General features: G+C 40.4%; 1 protein-coding gene across 2 annotated transcripts in view; it reads right to left on the bottom strand.

The window, feature by feature from the left end:
* Positions 1-21,738, bottom strand: part of FBXW12 (F-box and WD repeat domain containing 12) — a 164,486-nt gene that overhangs the window by 16,797 nt on the left and 125,951 nt on the right. For both annotated transcript variants that reach the window (XM_085624555.1, XM_085624556.1), the window contains 2 exons: positions 20,161-20,339; positions 19,947-20,074 (listed from right to left, as the gene is read on the bottom strand). In XM_085624555.1, coding sequence (XP_085480681.1) covers positions 19,947-20,074; positions 20,161-20,339 — 307 coding nt within the window. The remainder of the gene's footprint in view (positions 1-19,946; positions 20,075-20,160; positions 20,340-21,738) is intronic.

Below are 21,738 nucleotides of genomic sequence, written 5' to 3'. Positions count from 1 at the left end.
ATATAATGAGCCAAAATACGAGGCCTGAAAATCGAGGAGCGACAATTTGAGACAATAAGTGCATGTAGGTAAGTATAGATTTACAAGTCCTAATTCCATGTCTATTTTCAGTGATGATGTGCATTGTCCAGGTTCATATATGTGCAATTCAGTACAGTAAACAAATAAGTTGGAACTATTTTGATGTTGATGGGAATGTTGTTCTAGGCCATGAGTATTTAAGTGTTATGTTATATTGATTTGTATAGCGCACTAATCACCTGAGACAGTATCCAGGTGCCTGGCAGGTGTGTTGGTTTGTGGCCCACAAGGTGCTTATACGCAGAGCTAGATCTTCAGCTTCTTGTGGAACTCAAGAAGTGAGGAGAAGGCTCTGATGTGTTCCATGTCTTGGGTGCGATGTGGGAGAATGAACAATCTCCAGTTTTGCTTTTGCGGATGCGGGTAATGTGTGCAAGTGAGTGAGGCAGAGGGTAGGTGTCTGGTGGGTTGGTGAAAGTGTATGCGGCTGTTCAGGTATTCTGGTTCTGAGTTGTGCAGGGCTTTGTATGTGTGCATGAGAAGTTCAAATTGGCTGTGCTTGTGAATGCGGAGCCAGTGAAGCTTCCTGAGGTGCGGTGTGATGTGGGTGCGGTGTGGGAGGTCGAGTATCAGTCTTTCAGCTATGTTCTGTCTGTATAGGAGTTGCTTGGTGATTCTGGAGTAGAGAGTGTTGCCGTAGTCCATCCTGCTGGTGATGAGTGCTTGTGTGACAGTACGTCTGGTGTTCTAAGGCAACCATTTGAAGATTTTTCGCAGCATGTGCAGGATATGGAAGCAGGAAGTACACAGTGTGTTGACTTGATCTTGCTGTCTAGGATTTCTTGCATGGTCTGTGGGTGTTTGTCCAAGCTCTGATGCCCACCAGGTGGAGTCCAATGGGGAGGTCTTGTTGCCACAGACCAGTACTCCCATCTTGTCGGAGTTGAGCTGCAGACAGTTCGTTCACATCCAGTCTGCTACCATGGTCATGCAGTTGGTGAAGTTGGTTCTAGCAGTGGTTGCTCTGTCCGTCAGGGAGAGGATGAGTTGGATGTCATCGGCATAGGAGATGACGGTGATGTCTTGTGATCAGATTATGTTGGAGAGAGATGTCATGTATATGTTGAAAAGGGTGGAACAGAGGGACGATTCCTATGGGACTCTGCATATCAATTTCTTGGTCTCTGATGTGAAGGGTGGCAGGGTTCTTCCTCTGCAGAAGGAACAGATCCATTTGAGAGAGGATCCTTGTATGCCAATTTTGTGCAGCCCGATTGATGAGGGTGCTATTGGAGACAGTTTCAAAGATGGAAGAAAGGTCGAGCAGGATGAAGGTCACTGTTTTTCCTGGGTCCAGGATGAATCAAATGTGATCGGTGGCTGTGACGAGTGCTGTTTCAGTGCTGTGGTTCGTTCTGAATCCTGATTGAGTGTTGCCCAGAAGATGGTGAAGTTTGAGGTGGGTTGCTTGTTGATGGCCTTCTCAATTACTTTGACTGGATAGGGGAGCAGAGAGATGGGTAAGAAGTTGCTCAGTTGATGCGGTCGGCTGTGGGCTTCTTGAGAAGGGCAGATCCGATATACAGATTGCCGAAAAGCGCGTAGTGCAACAACATACCGCCAGTTTCTGTACATCATGATCATTCACTGCTATATTGTTATGATATGATTATGGATTTAATCACTAAATTGTTATTATGAATTAAGTCATACAGACTTTTGTGCATTACATCAAGTATCATTTGTGTTATTTATGACAACACTGAATGAATGCAATATTGATTTTAATATAAATGAAAACTATATATGAAATATTAAATGATTATCTGTGATAATAATGTACCTTTTTGATGAACTAGAATCTGATATTTCTTTCTTAAACAAAACTTTATAAAATAAATATCCTTTTGACAATATTTGAAATATCTATTGTTATCATTTATGCTATTGATCTGAAATTGTTCTGTCCGCAACTTGTGCCATTCACCTTGCCCAGGTGTATCTTTACAAGTTATTGTTTGTTCCCTGTCAGTGCTGACTTATCGCACATACAGGGGCCCCAGTTCTTTCCCAGTTATTAGTGAAATTCAGTGGTGTCACTTCCAGTATAGGTGGATGATGTGAGATCCAGTGATGTTCCTGTGCTGGTAGGTGATGGGAAATTAAGTCCTCTTGCTTGGCTTCTTCTTTTAAAGATGCATTTTATATATGAAGGAACATCTCTTCTCACTAAAGTATGGGACCGATACTTAGTGAACATTTCACTTTCCACTGTTCAAATCTGTGAAGTGCATTATTCAATCACTGAAAGATTTCACTCTGATGGATATGGTAGTCAGTTAATCTGGACTTACGAAAGAACTCAAACTCTTCTTTCCAAGGCAATGATAAACTATGCTGTCATAAATCTGATCACGCCCCTTTGAACTTTATTGTGTGGATAAAATGCGGCATATGGTAATATGATTCCGAAATACTTAAAGACACAGCATTCAGGAGGAAGACAGAAGAATTTCACTTTGAAGCAAATCATTAGACTGTAACTTCAAACACGACTGAATGGGGTGTGCTTAAGTGCTATAATTGGGGGGGAGGGGAGGGGAGCACAGCCTACATGTTTGATACCTAAGGTTTGCCTGAATTGATATGATTTTTTTTTAGAAAATATTTTTATTTCGGAGAGTTCAGAAAAAAGAAAACACAATATCGTCGGAATTAACAATATAAATTATACCTGCAAGTAGTTGGATTATACAATTAATTACAGTTTAAACATGATGTAAAAACGGACGAAGTTAATACGTTGCTTTTTAAGTTAGCAAAAAGCATTTCCATATTCTTATCAGAATCTACTATTACACATTCCCAGTTTGGCGACTCCTTTATCCCCCGGAGACCATCAAAGAAATTCCCATATTAATTGAAAATAAGTGTAGGAGCCTGACCTTAAAGCATATATTTTATTCAAGTCCCGAAATCTACACATTTTGTTCAACCACTGTTAAAAATGTTTGGATGCTTTTACTTGCCAATTCTGCAATATCAAAGATCTGGCAACTAAGGCATTAATAAATAAACGTGTGTCCTGTAAAAGACTAGTTATAATATTTGGAGTTTATCCTGAAATAGCAGTGTTAATATTTATATCTGCCCGTATCTAAATTGTGCTTACAATATTTCTCAATGTCGCCCCTATTTGGTTTTATTTTTGTACAATCCCAGGCAATGTGGGTCCGATTACCTCCACCTCCCACTATACATCGAAAGCATTTATCTCATATCCGAGGGCATATTTTATGCACAAAGGCTGGGGTTCTATGTAGTAGCCATTTGGCATAAAATTGCATTCTCCTAAAGTTAGCCCCTTTCAATAATGTGGCCTTAACTTGTTGGTCTTATTCCAAGCTCCCATCAAAAGATGAAGATTCTCTTTAGTTTGCCATTTACCCAAGGTTTTTCGAACGTTTTATTTTTAGTGTTCTCTCATAAAATGGATATCCAGCCACTAAATGACCTACATGTGGTTGATATAATCAATTCCTCAGTAAGATCCAGCTCAACAGAGAGGGATCTATATTTTTTTAATTAATTTCTAACCATGGAATATCCATTCCTTCCCCAATTCTGTGTTAGATTTGACTCTACCAGGCATTGCTCCCCTGCATATCAATCTATCAGGTGCTTGGAGCCATGTATCAGAGGTATATTGTAATACTTAAACATTTGTGTCTTTTGTTTTATTAACCATTGCAGTATCTTATATCGTATTTATTTTTTTTACCAGTCTCAGTAGATCTAAAAGGATATATTCTTTTAAAAATGTTATCATAAAAAAGTTATCTGTGCTGGACAAGTCGGAGCTGCTAATAAATCTATAAGTATTATGTGCAAAATTTGCATAATAATATTCCTTTAAGTGAGGAAGCAACATACCTCCTTTCATAATTGGTCTGTATAACGTATCTAGTGCCAGACTGGGTGTTTTATTTGCCCATTAAAAGGTCAAGAACAGACCTTCTAACTTTTAAAAAAAATGGCTTCTGTAGTGCATATGGAATTGCAGAAAACATAAAACATTACAAAGAGGCAGAAATGACATGCGAATTAAGGCCAAGCGCCCAATTAATGAAAGAGGTGGTTAGGTCCATTTGACAAACAGCAGCCTCATTTTGTGTATTAACGGTACGTAATTCAGTATATACAGATCGTTCACGTTCTCGGTGACATATATTCCTAAATATCGCTTTAGTCTTGTATTAATAAAAAAATGAAATTCCGGTAATAAAGTGTCTAGTGCACAATTATTTATTAGAATTTCAGTTTTTGACTTATTTATTTTATATCTGCCTAGTTCTTGAAATTCTTGAAAAATCCCAAAGTTTTCTCCTGAATAGCTTGCTCAGGTTTAAGGAACAGGACAATATCATCTGTGTATAGTTTTATATTTGATATACTGTTTATTCGCACTGTTGCAGGTGCATTATTTCTGCTAGCTATTGCCAGCATCTCTATAAACAGTATTGCCAGCGGCTCTATAAACAGGGCAAATAGTTTGGCGACAGGGGGCAGCCCTGTTGCGTGCCCCTATTTACTCTGCATGTACTTATATTACTAGAATGAATGATGACTTGCGCCGTAGCACCCTTATATAAGCAAGTTGTTATTTGGGTAAAAATTTTCGGTAACCCAAATCTTCCAAGGATCATGAAAAGGCTTTCCCAAGATACTAAATCAAAAGCCTTTATGGTGTCTAAAAACATCACCTGTGCTGGTATTTTATTCTTTGTCATGTAATCTAAGGCTTCCATTAAAAAGTTTGTGTTGGTAAAAAGCCTGCCACAAACCTGCATTGATCTCGGTGTATAATCAATCCTATGGCGTTACTCACCCTATTTGCTAAAAGTTTAGTAAAAATCTTATAGTCGACATTTAAAAGACTGATTGGCCAATAGGAGTTAATGTTGTCCTTATTTTTATCTTTCTTTAGGAAACGGACTACCACAGCTATACGAAAAGATGGCAGAGGTTCACCTCCTTCCAGTATATGATTTGCAAGTTTTAAGATTTCTATATTCAACATTGGTGCAAATTTCTTACATAGTTCAGCTGGAATTACATCGTCACCTGCCGATTTACCATTAGATAATGATTTCACCACTCTATCTATTTCTTCAAGGGAGAATTTAGTACCATCTTCTGAGCTTATTCATTTGACAGCTGTAGGATAGGAAATGTATCTAAAAACTGCCTAAGTCGGATGATATCTACCTGTTGCAGTGAATTATGAATCATCTTGTAATGGTACAGGAAAGCCTTCTGAATATCTAGTGATTCTGTTAAGTGGGTCTTGGTTTCTATATCTATTAAGGAGGTGATCTTATTCCTTGCTTGTGGTTCTCTAAGTTGCAAAGCCAGTAATCTACCTGTGTATTCACTTTCTTAATATACCTTTTGGAGATACGTGATGTTTGAAGTGATCCTTGTACATATTATGTATTTTTGCCTGGTTAAATAATTCTTCATTTACAGTATTTCTAGTTTGCAGACGTGTTATGCCTGCCTGGTGTAATTTGGCCTCCAGTTCCCGAATTTTTAAGGATGCCTATTTTTGTTGTTGCATCCATTTAGTCTTAATGTATCCCCGAATTGTTGACTTAAAAGCTTTCCATACATTCTTTAAGTGGGCAGTATTCTATTGGTCCTAAAATTATTTAAAATATCATCATGGACTTCTGTGCACCACTCTTCATCCTCTAAATGGACTTTATTAAAAAAACCATCGGCCTACTGTTCTTTCTATCTTAAATGCTTTCGCTCATTTTAACCATGGCGCAGTCTGAAAAGCCATTCCGTATATATTCATGATTAACCAATTTCAAGACATACGAAGTGAGAAAATAATCTACTCTTGAAGCAGAGTAATATTTAGCAGTGAAACATAAAAATTCACGTTTCTTAGGATTTTGGGTACGCCAAAGATCAATTGGGTCTCATTCCTTCTTGCAATTGGCTAAAGCTTTAGCCATTTGCGGCTTATTTTGCCTCAGTGTGGTAGAGGATGTGTCTAAGGCCAAATCTTACAGGAAGTTAAAATCTCCACCCAAGACCACCTGGCCTGGAATACGGATTAAGGTCTGATTTAATTCTATAAGGGAAAGGGAGGGGGGTTATCTAATCTTGGTGCACATATCGTAGCTATAGTTAGCCTTGTTTTTATTCAAAATTTCATTAATATGCACCCACCTTTCCCTGTATGGATATGATGGTGAGATTAGCAATAAGCAAAATTAAACCTTTTAATAAAGCTCATGCAATTTGCATCTAGATTTACTGAGCTGCAGGAACATTTCTATAATAAATGATGTACTTGTCATGAAGATGATGGTAGATCAGCCAGTATCATATTAAGAGGATACAAATATAGAGATGGAAGCTAGCTGTTGGTTGGTAGGCAATGAGAAGACAAAAGGTGCATTTAATCTTTAACATTTTGTTCTACAAACGATCCATTTCACAGCACATGTGGGCTACCATGTTGGAGCTCCAATATCAGGGATAGTTGCAACTTAATACTTTAACAACAAGAACAACAATTTGAAAGAAATAATTTTTGGGCAGATAGCTATCTGGCTTAATATGCACAGGGCAAGGAATAGGTATGTCTGGGAAGGTTGTACATGGCCGTGCAGTTTAGAGGTTTGTCCAGTTGGGATATGGAGTAACGTGGGAAACCAACCAGTAACCAGTATGACAATTAATCAAAAATCCTGAAATAAATAGTTTCACACACATGTACCCAGTTGCATATTCCACTAGTGAATGCCCTCATTGCATCATATCTTGGCTACAGCTACTCACTTTACTGTGGTGCTTTGAAAAGGTTCTGGGCTAATCATCTGTGACCATATTTCTGACAAACGTCATTCCTTTCTTTTGACTGCCCATCCAGTAATAAGTGACCTTCAATGCCAGGAAAGTGACAAACAAAGCTACCTATTAAATGGCTCTTAGCTTTAGTGCCTCTCAATTCGTTTACGCCATCTCTTTCTCTTAAAGTGCACAGTAGGGGTTATTGTGTGTCACAGCTTTTTCAATAGTACATGAAGTGTCAGCATCTCTGCTCTCATAACTAACAATACGTGCAACAAGTGTGCTCTCCCAGAGTGAGGTCTTGTTCCTATTCTACATTAGGTGGTGGATCACCTCTGTCCTTAATCTTTGTTCCACCACTTGGACTAAAATATGCTCCTTATTGCGCCTCTTGTCTGCTATAGCGTAAATGAGATAACGCTTTTAGAGGTGGAATCAGTCAAACTGAAAGTCTACAGACTCATTATCTACACCTACTGCCTCTTTTGAATTCTCCAAGCCGACACAGTGGAAATTTGTGCCTCAAAGCCAAGTTCAGTCAGTGAAATGGGGCACTATTTAAGAGCTCTAAGATGGCACTGCCATCTTGGGTCCCCACTGGACCACCCCCCACCCCATCTCTTTTGTGGTAGGTGGAGCAATGTATAGCAATAGCAGCCAGCACTGGAAGTGACTGAGTTGAGAGCTGAAGGGGGGGGGGTCAGGAAAAATGTGGATTGAAAAGGTGGCGAGCAGATGTAATCACGTAAACAACATGAGGGGAGCCTGGCACCCTGATTTAGTTTCATTACCATAAGGTGTGTGGTGAGATAGAGGGTGAAGTGGCTGAAGATAAGACAGTGTTTTGAGAAGAAAGGTTACTAAGAGACTGTGCTATAGTTGGAGGGGGAAAAGGGGTAAGAAGTGCATTTTTGGCAGAGACATTGCAATTAAAGACTGACATTATTATGTACAGGTGCCTGAATTGACAGAATGATTAGAGGGAGTTTCAGACCAGAAAGGATGTGAAAGGTGAGGGCCAGAGTAAGAAGAAACACATACTGATTTAAGTGTAGTGAATACCGCTCTATGAGGGAAGGCAGAGAATTGAGCAGTGTAGGAAGAGTCTGAGCCTGGGTAGAAGTGGTGAGGAAGAGTCATAGGTAGCATAGTGAGGCTGTTTCTGATAATTGTGATTCTTAACGAGAAATAGGAGGTAAAGCGTATTGCTGATAGTGAGAAAAGGGTGACTCCTTCACGACCGCCTGCTATATAAACCATGGTGGTCTGTCACAGAACTTTACAAAACAGTTCCTCCTGTGTTGGTTGAAAGTTTCCATCACATCAATGACATGCTGAATGTGGGTTTTGGTGGGGGGAACATTTCAAGCACTCAAACTGTTGAATGCTAATCCGTCATGGTAGATAGGCAAGCTTTAATAGTTATATTATTTCCCCTGGGTTGGCTGCTATCATATTTTATACTCTCCTACCAGTAAAATATTATCTGAGACCAAGTATTTTGCTATACAAAATCATATTCCACTATGCATCATTCGGCATGTGAAACTTCTGGCGCTGACATGGCAAAGCACCTCAAAATGTCTCTCTGTCTCTCTTTGCGCGGTGTGCACATTCATTGGCACAGCCGTCATGCTTAGGTGCCATCACCACATATGTCAAATGTTCCACCCACAACCTTTTCGGGTGAGGAAGGGAACTTATAAAGTGTCATGCACATTGACTATTCTCACTTGGGAACCTTGAATGAAGTATTTTGTAATCTAGAGTGATGGACAGTCCCTAGTCTAAGGAAGGACAGATACTGAATCATCTGAAGGGGATAGTGTGCTTAAAGAACATTTTGCTTATAGAGTTCACAGCCAAGCAAGAAACTGATAAGAACAGAGATAGATTGCAGGCAGTGCCAGATAGATGCCAACTATCATGTCACAGATAGGGCGAATGCTGAGAGCATTTACATCCTGGAAATATGTCTTACATTATCAATATGAGTCAGCAGAGAAAACAATGCAGCAGGATTGGACAGCACTGTGTATGTTTCAGTGACCATACAGAGGAAATTCAGAATGATATGCATGGCAGGGAGAATAAACCTAAAGTTGCTTGTGATTGACACAGTGTTGGCAGTGGGACCTCAAAATCTGGGTTTGTAGTGGGAAAGCTGTGATGCCTTGTGTCAGGAGGCTGTTATTGAAAAGGTCAAATAGTACAGATTTGAGCCTAGCCTGGTATGTTTGTCAGGAGTCATACCTTGTGGAGTGTGACAGTGCGGTCAAAAGTACTTGCTATATTTAAGGGTCTGTCCTCTTCCTGAAGCGACTATTGGAGTAAGCTTCTTTAATGCTCAACATGAACACTGCGTTGGATGAGAGCATCTTCTGTTCACACCACATTTCACAATGGATCTGTCCCTATTAATCTGAGCAGACCTGAATTCACTGTGTGTAGCTCCCGCCCCACTCCACCTTTGTTCAGGTGATACTCTGAGTGGATACAATGATGTGACGGCAGAGTCTTGGATCCAAGGGAGTGAATCTGGTATCATGGCCAGGACACTTCACTGGATTCCCAACACAGCCTTCTTCCCATTAGTAATATTCAGAGACGTGACTAAGCCAGATACATTCAAAGAGTTTTCTACATTCTCAAACCAACACTCAGATAATAAGATTTAAAAAGAAAATCGGAATAATAACATATCGGCTGATGAGAAAGCTTAGACACTCCACTTAGCAACCCAAATATATGACCGATAATCCAGTTGTTTACGACAGTGAGTCTCAAGCAACGGCTTAGTATACAGTTGTTGACCCTAGCTTGTCTGTTACAAAAAAGCTCTCATTGGGCCAAGAGACTTTTTGGAGCAATTATTGCTTTATTTCAGCAAGGAATTGTGTCTAACATCGTAAAACACACAATCCTTACGCCATTACTGAACAGACATCTGCCAATCTACAGGGCCCAGCTACCTTCACACACATCTCAAATCAACTCTTCATTAGTAAATTCAAGGAGAGGGAAGCTATTCCTCAACTGCAAACAATTGCAGAATTAGTTCACATTCTTACTTGACAGACAATCAGTTTGTAGACCAGGAAAATGAACTGAGACTGCGATTACCGATAACAAAGAAGACTTAATCACCTTCCTTCATCTGGGTAAATCAGAAATCTTTATCCTTTTCAATATATCAGCAGTGTATAATACAGTGGATTAAAAAAAAGGCTCTAGTGCAGCCTGGAAAAATGGGTCAGGATTACCTTGGCTGCCTGTCTGTATTGGATATTACGTTTAACATAAGGAATGTGAAATAATGTGGAAAGAATAAATCGAACAAAATTCAACTCCAACTTTACTGAACTACTTTATTGAGTACATTTGTATGACTTTGAACTTCTTTGTGTGCTTTGGTATTTTCTTGGACTACCCTTCCAGGCCTTAAATGGATATAGTCTTTCTTGTCAAACAGAATTAACCAAATGATTATATATATATTGCTCAAGGTAGACAACCAAGAGGTTCAAAACAGTAACATCATCACCTCCTGGAAATACCTACATCACTAGATGAAAGAGAGGTACCTGTCCTTTAAAAAAAATGCTTCCAGTACAAGACCGAGCAGACACCTGCGAACTGGTTATCTGACAGGACAAACTGGGTGGTAACCGGAGTCTTACTTAATCAATTAGAAGTACAGCAAAAGGAAAATCTCTTTGCATCATCAATTCTGCACAATAGATTAATACATCATCTTCTATATCATGCTAATGAGGACACACCTCCTGTTGCTCCATCTCCTCAAGTTTCCTTGACCAGGGTCTTGGTGTTTTTGAAACACAACTTTTATAATATGGTCTATGCTGCAGACTCCAAACATGAGACTGCAAAACTAGTCTGTCAAATCAAGCGGTCAGTCTTTGCCTCAACATAAAGATATCAGATCACATCTTCACTGGCCCTCAAAGTTTTCAATTGGCTTTCAGTGACACAGAGAATAAAATTCAAAATGATCTGTGCCATCTTCAAAGGTCAAGAGGGGCTTAGCCCCAAGTGCCTACAGATTTATTCAAACTGTACCCACTCCGCAGTAATTTGTGATCAAGTATGGCAAAACTGGCTGCACAAGCCAGATAGAACAGCAAGAAACATGGAGCAAGAGATTGAGCTGAGTATTGGACACTTAACTTAGTAACACACCGGGGACAGAGCTCAGCCTCATCCTAATCGAACTGTATGCAAAAACTGAAACCATCTCTCTTCCAACAGGCATTTTAATCCTTCTGGAAGCTTCCCGAGGTACTTGCCCTCTCCAGAACCCGAAGATAGCAAAGCGACCATGGGTGGAGTCCATGACTCATCACACCAATAGTAATAGGCATTTCTAGATCACACCACAACCCCTCGCAGTATTCTCTTAGTGCGTAGATTACACAACAGAGAACACTATCCTATTAAAAAGCAGTGCAATTAACTGTTATTCCAGTTTTAGTGACACGAAGGATAAAGCATAACCGCCTGCTCTGGTACGACAAATTCTCTGATTCCTCAGACAATATGAGCAAGAAGATGTAATATGGCATGCATGGATAAACAGGCAGAGCCACTATTGCATATAAAGAGGCCCATCATGACAAAGTGCTCTGTGACAAATGTAGAGGCATTAAAAAAGAATACTCGGGCAAGCAGCCAGCCAATGGAGATCTTTCCACTGTGGAGAGACAGAATACCTATGTCTAAATCCCAAAATAAGTCTTGCAGCCATATTTTGAATAATCTGTAGCGTTTACAAGATATTTTGGCAAACCAGTAAAAAAATGGCCAGATCTGAGGTCATGATTATCTTCATTAAGTATCTAGGGAACAGACTTGCTCAAGTACTACTCATGAGGCTTCAACAGAAACCTGCATCGTACAAAATGTAAACCAATATATAACAAAAAATATTAAAACAAAGACATCTTACAGATATGCATAGTCCTCAACTGAAAATGTATCACCAACACATCTCCAGTACTAGTGCAACCCACCTATGGTCAATCGCAGAGGAGGGCCGTACTAACCTGTGCTGTTACAGCAGTTGTCTGACTACACCATGCATAAGTAGTTGTGGTGTTGGCCCTGACATGGCTGTGGGTGGTTGTCTAGAATTGTTAGTCATTATTGATAACTGTGCTGTGGAGCATAGTTCTCCGTGTTCAACAGCTGTACTTAGGTCCAACAAATCCCTTAAAGATATGTCACACAGAGTGAGCAAGCCATTAGCTGCATTGATGGTGTGTTGTTTCTCGATACATGCTATGCTCTAGGCCTTGTGTTCCCTGGTAGCTGAGTTTTGTAGTACAATGTCACCTACTACGTCTTAAATTTATAGCCACTTTTACATGTGGGGAAATGGATAGTCATTAATGATTGCCATAACATCTTAAGGTGCAGTTAGGTGTGTGCAAAAGTAAAAAAGATGAAGGGAGTGCATGTTGGCCTTTACATTTGTTCCAAGAGTGTCCAGGATGGCTACATCAGGCAAAATAATCTAGAAATATTTGGAGTAGATGGTGATGTGCTAGCTTACATCATGTATGATCTGTATCTTGAAGTGGGTATGTCCTCTGCACTGAACAAAGGGGAATCTGAGGCATTTTGATACTAATGCATATGCAATCCGTACGTACAATCCTTCATTAGGAGGAAAGCCACTGAAGTGGTCACTGTAGCGCTTGTCATATCTCCGTTGGTATCTAGGTGAACAAACCACACCCCATGGGGCTTGCAGACATCTGTAATTTGCCACAGTAGGCATTAGGCAGATGGTTATTAAATGTCACTTGGGTATCTGCTAACCCCATGTGGGGGACCTGTGTCATAACATCATAGTGATTCTTCTTGATTTACATGGTGTGCACCATGTCTTTTTGAGGAACAACGTGAGCTGTGTTCAGTCATATTGGAGTCATAGCTCAGGTGAATCTATGCAGACCTTTCCAGAGTGCTTATCAACCTACTCAGGCTTCTTGCGTTTTCTCGAGCAGAGAATCAACATAATGAAACCAGAATAAAAACTACAGAGGAAATGTTAAGATTCTTTCTGAATTCTAGATCATTAGACCTTAGGCACAGATTGGAAGGGCTACAGTTCCGTAATCCTAGAGCTATATTCAAAAAACAGTGCCCCCTTTTTGCTGTCAGATTACCAGATGATATTTTTTATAAACCATCATGAGAAGAGGATTTCAACATGCAAGTTTACACATATGATAGACGTTTAATATTACCACAAGTCAGTGTCTTCCCATTGATGAACTGTGCACAATAGCAAACACTTTGAAATGAATACAATGGGCGAATGGGAGTCAATACAACATGAGCAACAGAGGTACTGAAGGAAAAAGCTTATGGGCTCCCATTAGGAGATGGACAGTCACATTTTGTATGATTTGGCACCATGACGGTAGGCACTTGGCAATCTGGAGATTTACAGCATCACCAAAAAAAACCTGGATTTAACATGCACAGTGTTTGTGGAAGTCATCCTGGTAGAAGGCAGACAGAGAACAATATTTTCCAGGTGTCAGAGCTGCAGAAAACGACCAAAGCAACCTGCTAGTGGAGAGACAAAGCAAAATCTATTTTAACACCAGGTTTTGTCACAACTTTTAATCTGAAGTACAGATGAGACCATTTCGCTGGCTTGTATGCAGCCTTTCAGTCATCCACTCTACTTTACCCCTCCATTTTTCCTCTGTTTCGTAGAGATTACTATGAGCCAGTGCCTGTCCCTCCAGTTCCATACAGTATATATTGTTGGAAATACCATTGCAGAGTACCCAGAATCCCACCCTTCTATTCGCCAAGACTGTAAATGGCCACAATGGGCCACGCTAAAGCAAGCCAGAGATGAGAAAAATGCTCAAAACAGATTGGAATGGGGACATACAGAGGAGCCCTGAGAAACCGAAAAATCAATGGGCAGGACTTTAGGTAAAAGGTGAAAAACCAACAGACTGACCTGTAAGCAAGCATAAACTACACTTGAGCATGGGACTGCTCAGACAAATACATCAGAGATTGGAGTGTTCCTATGTGACCTATGTCCAACAGGACCAGGGATGGAACACTGCCATCATCCATCAATTTCCAGTTGACTATTCAAGATTACTTGAATATATTGCCTAAGATCTGGGCTTCTCATCAGTGATTTAGCAGAGATTTATGAAACATTCACCATTAATGTTGGCTTGAAAGATTTAGAGAACGTATATCAAGCTTAATGATGGCATGATCAGAAATGACAATTTATAAGATCCAAAATATTGATTTGGTTGAAAGAGATGTGAAACCAAAAACAAAATTAATCTTGGATAGATGCATGGGGGTGGAAAAAGAAAGCACCTTGTCTTCCAGTTGGGGTTTCTAAGCATTAAACATCTTGCAGGTAAAAACTGTTTTAATCAAACTTGGAAATGATTTTTTTTTTATTCAAGTTTTTTTATTGAGACATTTTCCAGAAAACAAACTAGAATGAAACAGAGGCAACATCGAAACGAAGACATCGCCAGTTACATGGGCAATAAGCAAGATAGCAACATGCATACAATAGACATGATATGTGGGTTCCATGTGGGTGTAAGATATGCAAAAGCCTAAGTTCAGCCTCATAACACAAAATAGGGGGAAAAAGATGTGGATAAAGATATAGGGGTAAAGAAAACCTCTTGTTGAACGCCTACCTGGCGTTATTGAATCAGCCAACTAGTAAAGGAGGTGTGTCGAAACGGGTACCATCTTCATAGGACCTTATAGTATCACCCATACAGTATCTAAAAGAGGACATGTTTACCTGCTCACATACAAATTGGAATGTCTAATTGCTACAAGTAGGTGAACAAGTGCTACTGGGGAGGGTTGACCTGCTATCTCATGGGGGTTTAGGTCTGACGAAGTAGTCATAGAGGGATTCCCAGATGTTATTAATCTGTGGTGTCTATGGAGAGTTCCGGAGGGAAATATTGTCAGCTCCTCTTAGAAAAGTAATCCAGTTAAGCAATGCATGAAAAGAAGTAGCAGACGTGTTCTTCCAGTTGGTCAATATTGATTTACAGGCTGAGGTCAGCAGTATGTCTACAAGAAGTCTATCGTTCTTCGAATGGATCTGGGGGTCTAAAAAGCCCTGGATTAAGGTGAGAATTTTTTCAAGACGTATCCCGCACAGAGTGTGAATAAAGTCAAACACTTTATCCCAGGAAAGGACAACCGTCTTACATCTGAAAAGTAAATGACAAAGGTCCCCGGTAGCTGCATGACAATTCCAACAAGTTGGATCCTCTCTTAAAGCCATTTTATGGAGTCGAGCCGGTGTCCAGAATGTCCTATGAAGGAGCCAGTATTTTGTTTGAGCGAGGGAGGGAGAAATCTTGTGGGATACAACAGACTTCCGGATAAACTGCCACTTGTCTGGAGGGATGGGCCCATGGTTATCCCAGTTTTTTAACGCTTTCCCCATGACAGATGTGTGCTTTGGTTTTAGGATGTGGTAAAGTTTGGAGGCTTGGTGACCTGACTTGGGGGAGAGACTCATCTTCATGATGGAGGGATCTTTGTGCGGGCAGCTGATCTTAGCCAGACCGAATTTAAGCTTAAGAAAGTCATAAAAATCTATGTCTAGAAGATTGTATTTTTGTTGGAGTACTCTGAAGGAGATCTGTGATACTGGAGTGCCCAGTTGCTTTAGAAAGTGGATGCCTTTTGACGCCCATGATTCCCAGAAAATAGTTTCCCCCTGGATTTTGATCTTTGAGTTGTGCCAGATCGATATCATGTTTGAAAGGTTAAGAGGAGTGTCTAATATTTTATCGATTCTTCTCCGGGCTCTTTTAGTATTGTTTAAAATGATTTTATAAGACTATGTGGGAATACTATTGCCAGTTAAAAATGTGACAAGATGAAGTACCCCTAAGATTTATATTTCAATTATTAGCCAAGAGGGAGTGTAGTCAGGAGGGTGCGAAACCCCCAAGGAGCCTTATCCTGCCAGGAAGGCCTATTGATATGTTTTTAAGTCAGCCAGGTTCACTCCACCGAGGTGAACAGGTAAAAGCATTTTTTTTTAGAGAGATCCCACCACGTTTATTCTGCGAAATGAATTTTGATAATAGCCTGTCCATTTTTTTTATGGAAATCTTCTGATAGAGCGACAGGTAGCATACTGATAAGATAATTAACTATCGGTGTGACCATCATTTTGATGGTCTCAATGCGGCCCCACCATGTGAGAAATTTAGGGATCCAGCCCTCCAATAGGCTTTCAACCTTTTTCAATAATTCTTTTTCATTATGTCGGAGCGATTCAAATAAGTCTGCGTTTAATTCTAAGCCCAGATATTTAGTGAAGTGGGGTTGCCAGGATAAACCTGTAGAATTAAAGAGATCCCTTGAGCAAAGATTGTTTCAACCCATGATTTCAGACTTGCCTTTATTGCGTTTATAGCCAGACATCCTAGCATAGCTTTCGATTGTCTCTAATAGAGAGGGAATTAGCTTGTCGCGTCCTCAATCATAATTAAAATATCATCAGTGTATGCCGCCACCTTTATTGTTTTTTGGCTGATGGTGACACCAGAAATGGAGGGGTTTGAGTGGATCCTCTGGAGGAGTGATTCTAGTGTCAGGATGAAGAGGGACGGAGATAAGGGGCATCCCTGTCGGGTGCTTCTCTCCAGTTTCAAAGTAGAGGATAGGAGACCGTCAGAATGGACTCTAGCAGAGGGGGCGCTGTACTGGGTCATGATTATCCTTGTGAAGGTCTCACCCAGGTTGTCTTTCAACAGAGGTTCTCAAAGGAAGGACCAAGAGACCCTGTCAAATGCTTTCTCAGCATCGAGGGTGACAGCTAAGGTATCGGAGGTGGAAAGTTTGGCTTTCTCAATGATGTGACAGAGGAGACGAGTATTGTCGCTGGATAGTCTGCTTTTCATGAATCTTACCTGGGAATGATTAATTAAGGATGGCAACAGCGGTTCTAGTCTTTTACAGAGGATTTTGGCATAGATTTTTGCATCTAGATTAATTTAAAAAATCGGCCTTTAATTTTTTACCAGTAGGGGATCTTTACCCTCTTTTGGGATAACCACTATAGTGGCTTCGGTGGTCGAGCCAGTTATGGAACCCGAGACTGAGAAGTGTTGGAATAAGTCCAGTAGAGCAGGGTCAGGTACAGAGGCAAATGATTTATAGAATTTCGCTGTAAGGCCATCAGGGCCCGGAGTCTTATTAAGTTTGAGGGAGACGACTGCTTTGGACACTTCCTACAGCGTTATTGGATTATTAAGCAGTATTTTTTCCTGGTCAGTGATGAACGGGAGTGTAGACTCCTCGAGACACTTCTAGCATTCTTCTACTGTGGGGGCAGAGTCTTCCCTGTAAAGAGATACATAGAAGTCCCTCAGAATCTCTATGATTTTATCAGGGTTTGAGTGAGGAACATTAAAATTGTCTTTGAGAGAGTTAATGCCCCTACGGTTTTGTTTATGTTTTAAGTATGAGGCCAGGATTTTCCCTGCCTTATTGGCTGCACAGAGTTTTAGGGACTTGTATTTATTAATCCATCCCAAGAGAATAGTAGATTTTACCCTTTATCATAGGACATCCTAAAATCACTCAAACATATAATAGGACCTTCTCAAAATACTTTGACAAGTCCCTGACCCTTATATCTCTAGAACAGAGGTCTTCAAACATTTTTATGCCGAGCCCCTGTGAGCAAAATAATTTAAATTAGGGCCCCCTCCAAATGTTTTGGGTCCAGAAGAGTGGCAAGAGCGGGTGGGATTTATTAAATCAGCAGTAATGTTGTTAAAATACTAGCCTGGGCTATGGTTATGAGGCAGCCAAAAGAGCTCCAAAAGTATCTTTGTACATGTGTAGGTAGTCTATTCCTGGCTTTTTTCTTTGCAATCTGAGACTTGTAGTCCTGATTTGATAATGTAATAAACATAAATGAAACTTGCACAAGGACCTAGGAAACTTGAAAGTGCTTCCTCACAGTCTGCCCCCACTGGGGTTTAAAGTAAGACTAAACGAGTCCTGCGCCTCAATTTTCTCACCCGGGCTAGGACAGCTTCAGGGCCACCTAAATAGCTTTCAAGTTTCATAGGCACATGCATCCAGTCCAGGTGTTGTATATGTTTTTTTACTGAGAGACTCCTGGTCCTGATTTAATAATGTAATAAACAGAACTTCAAGTTCCACAAAGAAAGGGGAACAAAACCTAATCTGGACTGGATAAGTTATAGAGGCAGGGACCTTGGAAACAAGAGAGTGAGGCCCCAGCAGTTTTCAACTTGCAGGGCTTTAAGTAGAAAAAAATTAGCCATGCATCTCACTCACTCCTCTGAGCCATAGCACAGCAGCCCCTAGAAACCTGCCTCCTCTGGGACTTTAAATACGTTTTTTAAAAATGGAGCCCGGCACCTTGATTCACTCCCCTGAGCTATGGCTCTGTGGCCCCCAATAGATTTAAATTGTTCCAGGCACATATTTGAGTAGCTTATTCTGTGCAGGTACTTGTTTGCATTCTGGGATATGCAGTTGTGACTTAACAATGTAATATACAGGATTAAACATGTGTGAATGCAGATAATTAAAACATGGACTGGATGAGTTACTCATGCATTAACTTGGGAAAATATAAGTGCTGCTCCAACAGTCTGCCTCCTCAGGCCTTCGAATGATCTCAACATTTTCCCTTGACCTTAGCAGAAAGGTTTCCAGCTATATGTCCCAAATGAGGCCTTAAGTAGAGAAATGGGCCCTAAATCTAACTTTCTTCCCAAGGTCCTTGGACTCCGAGGCCACTTGGAATTAGTGCTCTGGGTCGCTCTATATACCAGCCCCTTTGCCTGTCTGATTTGGGGGCTCCCCCCCCAGCACTGCAGTACCTTTCCCCTAATCCTCAAGTCTTTTTATAAAAAGACAATGTGTAAATGCGCAAATGAAGTTTGCACTCTCAAGCTATTTGAATAGATTGAATACAATGCCTTTTCGCCCTCCCTCCTTACAGTGAAATGAGCCACAAATGTGTCTGAGGGAATGGCACATCCCTGGAGATCAAGTCACTGACCCCCTGAAAGGCGGGCTCCACACTTTGAAGACCCCTGTTCTAGAATGTTAAACTACCTATTTATCGATTAACTCCAATTTTCTCCACTGATCTCTTGGCTACTAGTTACTCCATTTTTACCATTTTATATCTATGTTTGTGTAGACCTTAAAGTTCTTTGTCTCTTGACATTTTTGCATTATATTTAGCCACAAAAAGGAGGACCAACGAATACTTTAGAGAACCCCTTGGCAAGCATATATTTGTCAATTACTTGAATTGAGAGTTGGGAAAGGTTGGATAGATTGCAATAATTTCTCTTTCATTTTTGTGCCAGCTACTCATTGGCAGATAAATATTTTCAGTGCCTCTCTCACTGAATTAGTTGGTGGTTATATGATATCAAGCTGTCCTCAAACAGGTAGCTGACATTCATACCAATAACATTTTCTTTTTGATAGGGTGGATTTTATATGGTGGAGTAAAGTAGTGAAGCAGTGTGGAATCGGTTTTTGTATTGTAACAAAGTAGATCCCCTGGGCAGTGTAATGGAATCCAAATCTGTCTTTAATGCATTAGTAAAAATCGAAGGGGACTCTGTATACCCTTGCACAAGTCTACACCAGGTGTACCTTTTTGGCTCAAATGAGAACGAGAACAGGTACTGGCTATCGGGGTGAAGTGGGATGGTGAAGAATGCTGAGTTGAGGTCTAATACTGTGAAGTATTTAGCGGTAGCTGGAATATTAGACAATATGGTAGCTGAGTTTGAACGGAGATCCTGAGTGAATCTTTCACCGTTGTACCAGCTACTCATTGCCACATAAATATTTGCAATAACCCTCTCACTTAATTAATTGATTTTCATACCAATCATTTTTTTTATTTTATAGGGTGGAGCAAAGTAGTGAAGCAGAACCATATGACTGTTTAAGAAACAGATCAACAGTGACATTCCTACCTTGAAAATCTGTGAGATCCTCCAAGTAAGTGATACCGACTTGTAAGATTACACATCTTGTTTTCTGTTCTCCACGTGTAAACTCGAAGGGATAGATCCATAGATGATGTGATAACACGAAACGGATCCTTTAATATATAGATGTGTTGATTAACATGAGTAACCAAGAGAATATATTTATAATACAAACATGACCCACAAATGTTATGCTTACCACACATATTGATGTGATATCCTCTGTGTGATCTTTGAAGGATGCCAACTTAGATCCAGAAATGGTATATAGATAAAGCTCTGGTCCACTTGCTAGGAGAAGGGTTTCTGTTCCATGGCCACACATGTGAGAAACTGATGATCCCCTCCCAGGTACTGCAAAGCTTGCAACCTGTTCAACTTAGTAAAATGTTGACAGTTAAATATAGATTGCTTTGATTTTCAGCATTTTCTTTATTGTGGTTATCAATATGCTGAGTGCGCAATTTTAACATTCAGGAATCAACAAGGGTTCTTCTTTCAGACTGCTCTCATAAATCAAGAATAATAAATGCATCTGCCTGGAAATAAGCCATCAGAGGATACAAGAATAAACCACACCTTTATTTTGTCTGAAGAAAAATGCCAAACTGCAGGGCTCATTTCCACTGAACAATAACATCAAAGCAGCTGCATCAAATATACAAAACAGTGATTGATCTCTCAAATCACCAACAATCAACCCCTTAGAAGACACCTTAGAACTGCATATGGTGCTACACTACTTCTGCTAGCGGCACCTTATAGCCAAGATATGTTGACTGTCAAGGAGGCAGTTTTTTTTTTATTTTTTAAATTTGTACATTTTCAACAGCAATACACATTCATACAATAATCCAACTCAGAGCATTGGTACAGCATGGACATATCATATCATACATTTTGCAGACTACTGTAACACAGCATTCCATAGGGCATAAACATCCAGACATGGCAGTACAATATAAATTCAGTATGTGGCAGTGTAACGCACACCAACGCTACAGAAACATAACAGGTCATCAGATAGCAGTTAATGACAACATATAGGACGTGAGCGGACCCCAGATATCCCTCGGCTTGGACTTTGTAGATAGTTCTTCAGCATAGCATATGAGCTGGTCCCGACAATAAGCCAGATCTTGTAACCATAATTTAGTGGCAGGCACAGGCCTGCCCCCCCAGCATATGGAAACCCTGCATTTAGCCAGTAATAGGGCTATTGCTACAAGCTTCTTATGAGATGCCTTAATTTTAAAGACACACTTGTGGAGAACAGTCCACAGGCTCTCCAACCATCAAACTGAGACTTCGTGTGACTGAGATCCAATATTCATGCACCTTCACCTTGGGGCATTCCCATGCCAAATGATAAAAATCAGCACCAAGCATGCCACAGTGCTTGCAATTGTCAGCCTCCCGCAACCCGTACTTATGGAGTTGAGCTGGAGTGTAATATAGCTGATGTAGGTATTTAAAGTGCACTAATCGCAAATTACCATTCGCCATCAGCTGACCCGTTAAGCAGCAGCTGACCAGCCAGTCATCCTCTGACAACGGAGCAGGAAGGACAGCGTTCCATTTTATTAATGCAGACGTGTGCATAGTCGCCACGTCCATCTGCGATGCCTGGTAGAGTCTGGTGACTAACTTGGCTCGAGACGTGGTAGTGTATATAAGTTGTAGCGCTTCTAGCACAGATGGTTCGGCAGGAAACTGTGAATAGAGCGCACGCATAGCGGAACGCAGCCTAGTATACACAAATATCTGCATAGCAGTG

This window comes from Triturus cristatus, chromosome 9 (assembly GCF_964204655.1).
Source record: "Triturus cristatus chromosome 9, aTriCri1.1, whole genome shotgun sequence".
NCBI classification, from domain to species: Eukaryota; Metazoa; Chordata; class Amphibia; order Caudata; family Salamandridae; genus Triturus; species Triturus cristatus.
This window is presented reverse-complemented; position numbering and strand designations above follow the sequence as displayed.